The 4,261-nt window shown below is 39.4% G+C and overlaps 1 protein-coding gene across 1 annotated transcript; it reads right to left on the minus strand.

Annotated features, from left to right (window-relative positions):
- Positions 1–2,454: 2,454 nt before the first annotated feature.
- On the minus strand, positions 2,455–4,255 carry LOC125531987. The gene is made up of 2 exons (XM_048696171.1): positions 3,930–4,255; positions 2,455–3,299 (listed from the first exon to the last, which is right to left on the minus strand). The coding sequence occupies exons 1-2, from the start codon at positions 4,062–4,064 to the stop codon at positions 2,688–2,690; spliced, it is 747 nt and encodes a 248-aa protein (XP_048552128.1). The 5' UTR covers positions 4,065–4,255; the 3' UTR covers positions 2,455–2,687.
- Between the last annotated feature and the right edge of the window lie 6 nt (positions 4,256–4,261).

A 4,261-nucleotide genomic window follows, 5' to 3' on the forward strand; every position in this document is an offset into this window, starting at 1 on the left:
TATATAGTGATGCTATTCATCACCCAGGGTGCAGAATAAGTTATTCTTCACCCGAGGTAATCTTACGATCACTTCATAATTAAATTACATTTAGAATTCAAATAGTTACATTTCTATTGATTCACTACGTAAAATTTTGTATAAGAAAATAAAAATATAGGTCGTAAGACAAGAAAATTTGGAGTTTATGTATATTTTGCACTATGTTTTTACGTTTGTAATTCTACATAACATAAAATATTTTTTACGGCGATTATATATTTTCTTACGGCCTCTTTTTACGGCAGAAATAAGAAAAACTTACGAAACGTAAAATTACAGTGCATTCGTGATAAAATAGAGGGGGGGTGAAGAATAACTATTCCTCGCCCAGGGTGACGAATAGTCTATATATAGACATACATTTTCTTTTTATATTGTTTGAATAGTGTGCATTCAAAGCACAACCCTCTTGGTGCAGTAAGATTGGTGGAATATGAATTTGGTATGACAGTGCCCATTTGCATAATGCACAGAGCTGGACTGTAAGCCTTGAAGATAATCAACGCAAAATTGTTCAATATTCTTAAAAAAATACATTTGAAAAGATGCTCCAAATTTGAAAAATATTCTTGCTTTAGAGGAATGCTCACAAATTCAAATAATATTCATGTGAAAAATTACACATTTTCTAAAATTGTTCTGAAAGGTAGACATGTTCCCATTTTTGAAAATTGTTCGATAATTCAAAAAATGCTCGTGTTCTTATAGAAGGTTCGTGTTTTTGAAAAATGTTTGTGAATTTTAGAAAATGTTACCATTTCAAATTTTGTTTCTGTATTTCTGAAAATGTATGAAACTTCCAAAAAGCAAATTGATGTTTTGAAAATTATTTGGGATTTCAAAATTTGTTAATGTTTCCAAGAATATTCAGCAATTCATAATAATTTTTATTTTTTAAGAAGTAAAAAAAGTAATTATATAATCTTTCAAATCTGACATTGCGGTATGTTCTTGAATATTTACGTTGTCCATTGGTTAGCAGGTGCTGCCATTGACTCGAAGAGAGAAGACCCGCCTCATTTCCATATTATTGAACTTCATGCCTTAAAATCCCCTCGAATGAATGAAAAAATAGATTGAATAATTCACGGACCTTCTCTGGCGTGCGATGGCCTAATAAAACTCTTAAATCCACTCGATCAATGAATGAAAAAATAGCGGATTGATTACTTCACATGCGGCGAAACCCAAAACCAAAATGTTCCTTCTTGACATGCACACAGGGTTTTTCTTGCACAGGTTTTTCCTCCCGTTGCAACGCACGGGCATATGTGCTAGTAATAATAATATAAAGCAATGTGATTTTCTCTGATTTTTTCATCCATTCACCACCGATTTTTTTTAATCCAATGTGGTACTTCACACGCGGCCCACCATCAATGCAATCACTTAAATCCCTATATAACATAGCTAGACAGGGGGTGACACACTCTATATAAGCCACCCCATAGCACATGGACAAGTGTTCACAATCCATTGTAATACTCAGACACAAGATCGAGATGTAGGGTTGTTACCTCCACCACGAGGGGGCCGAACTCGTAAAATCTCCGTGTCACACCTACGCCACAACTAGATCTTGCCCTCGTTCATACCCCTACTCCTTACTGTCAGGATCGTTCCCACGACATGAGTGATAAATGCTTACGTGGCTTATGAATGATGTGTTATTTTTAACTTGCCTTCCTTTTTGAAATATTTTTCTCTTTCTTTTTAGACAAAGTGGTATGCGGTGTACAGAGGTAGGTGTCCAAGCGTCGACGATTCATGGTCCACATGCAATGAACAAGTACTTCGTTTCAAAGGCAACTCCTTTGATTTGTTCAATAGTAGAGATGAGGCATAGAATCATTACAACGATTATGTGCTATATGAGAAGAGAAATCATGAATTAGGCCATGGTGCAGGTAAGGTTATCGGGTTGAGTGGATTGAAGAACTTGATAATTCTCTTCCAGTTCGTTCTAATTGTGGTGTTGTTTTTATCATGTCATTGTATGTGAATATGCATTGGCCACTTTGTTGTTTAGTTAGAAGGCACTTGTGCTAAAGAACTACCTTGTGACTTCATATGAAGCTTGTGTGGACCATATATAATGCTTTTGTGAGTTTGTTGTTCATATGAAGCTTGTCTGGACCATATATCATGCTTTTGTGAGTTTGTTGTTATGTATGTGATCCTTATAGAGTATACAAATTGCTCTAAGTGGATATTACTGTTAACGAGGCTGATAATCCATTTTTGCCGAGAGCACCTCTCAACAAAGATACCTTTTCCAAGAAAAGCGCTGAGCACCTCTCGACAAAGATACCTTTTCCAAGAAAAGCGCTCGGCTTAGAGTGTAATTTCAGCAGTGAGTGCATGCTTGAGTAGAGGAGCTGGTCAATTCGAAGAAGGGATGGAAACGCAAAGTAAAGCTTCAGAGACTGGCCGCACCTGCTAATATATGAGTGGTTTGCCAAAAGCTGAACCATAGTGTGCCACTTGGCACTTCACCAAACATGACATGGCCTTTAAATAGTCTGGACGCTAGACATAACATGATTTCTAAACAGTTTGCACACTTGACCAATCATAACTAGTTAATTAGCTGGACATCTACGGCATGCTACTGGGATGGGGATGACAAACCGATGCAGTTGAACTCAGTTGCCATCGTACATCATATCATACTTTCTTGCCATGGGGGACCAACCAACAATAAACTGCACCGTGCAGAAACCAAGGTTGCAAGTACCATCACTTGTGAGGGATTTTTGGGGCTTGAATTCAACACAATCTGCACGACAAGTACCTGCCTCTGAGTAGGCTTCCACGGAAACTGTGAGCATTCCCTCATGTTCCACACAGACAACACCCCTTTGAAGGACAATACGACCGTCTGGATTCACTTGCAGACGTCCTTCTCCGGAATCAAGCAGCACAAAATCCTCATCTATGTCAGCAGTACGGGCAACCACACGACCTCTGTAATCAACAGGCCATGACCCTTTAATAACATCAGCGGAGATGAAAGTGGCTGCAACCGTTCTGGAAAGTAGCGCAGAGGTGATCTCTAGTGTGCAAAAATTACCAGCCCAAGGACGACGGGCAAGCTCACCATATTCTCCAAAACCATATCCATATTCAAACGCTCGATCCATCAATGTTTCATCTTCACACTCTGCTGTGCCCTTCACTTTTAGTTGAATCTCAAAGACAACAGGGTCGATCAACGCAATTGGGCGGCGCGGGCCAGTCAACTGCAAAAATGAATCCTGCAAGCATCATTTGTTACATATCCAAATTAGTACTTGACCACCCTATAAAGTCAGTTTCTTTTCACAATTACACAATGTTGTGACAACCACACCTGCCAGCACTCAGACACCCGCGTCTTTTTCCCTTTTTTGGATTTGAGATTGCTGTTCATGCCTGACTGACACTTGGGACACCTAAACGGCTTAATCCTAAATCAGATCCATGTGTCCATGCCTGAGCAACACAGGTACCACCACCTTGGATAAAACTGGGGTGGATTCAGCCTATAGTTGTGCGCTCACACTTTAATAGGCAGAGGACGCACAATAGGCTCTTTGGTAGTTCATGGTTGAAATTATATACTGTTAAACAGTTGACAGAGTAGGATGTATTTATTCCAAAACATTATTTGTATTTTAAATTTGAAAATGAAACCCGATTAACAAGCGACCAAACATCTCCTCTGCACCCATATGTAGGCAGCCAAGAGGCTGCTTAGCATGGCCTTGTGTCTAGAGATACAGGTCAAGTCTGGATGAGGAAGATAACCTTACCTTAGTACGGAAAAGACACACAGGTGCAGAGGACAATACTAGATTATGTTAAGTTAGTAACGGCAGCATGAGAATTAAGAAGAAGAAAATTACCTGTTGAGTGAGAATTTGGGGGTCATCCCTTGTCTGGCTGAACAGAAGGTTGCGATTGCGATCCAAATTGTCTCGAGCGGCAATGAAGCCATATACCTCCACTGGCCACCTGATTCTCCACATTTCATTCTCCATGACTTTGATGGAGAAGATCTGCAAGAAGCTGAAGGGGCCAGCATATGCTGGGATGGTTCCATATGTATAAAGTATGGGAGACACAAAGGCTGCAGCCAAACAAAGGGAAGGATACAAGTAATTAGCTCTTGTCACGTCTCTTAATTCAGGCCAAAAATATATAACTGACCAAAAAAGATCCCCTTTCTAGTTAATTA

The sequence above is a fragment of the Triticum urartu genome, unplaced genomic scaffold, assembly GCF_003073215.2.
Source record: "Triticum urartu cultivar G1812 unplaced genomic scaffold, Tu2.1 TuUngrouped_contig_8717, whole genome shotgun sequence".
In the NCBI taxonomy this organism is placed as follows: Eukaryota; Viridiplantae; Streptophyta; class Magnoliopsida; order Poales; family Poaceae; genus Triticum; species Triticum urartu.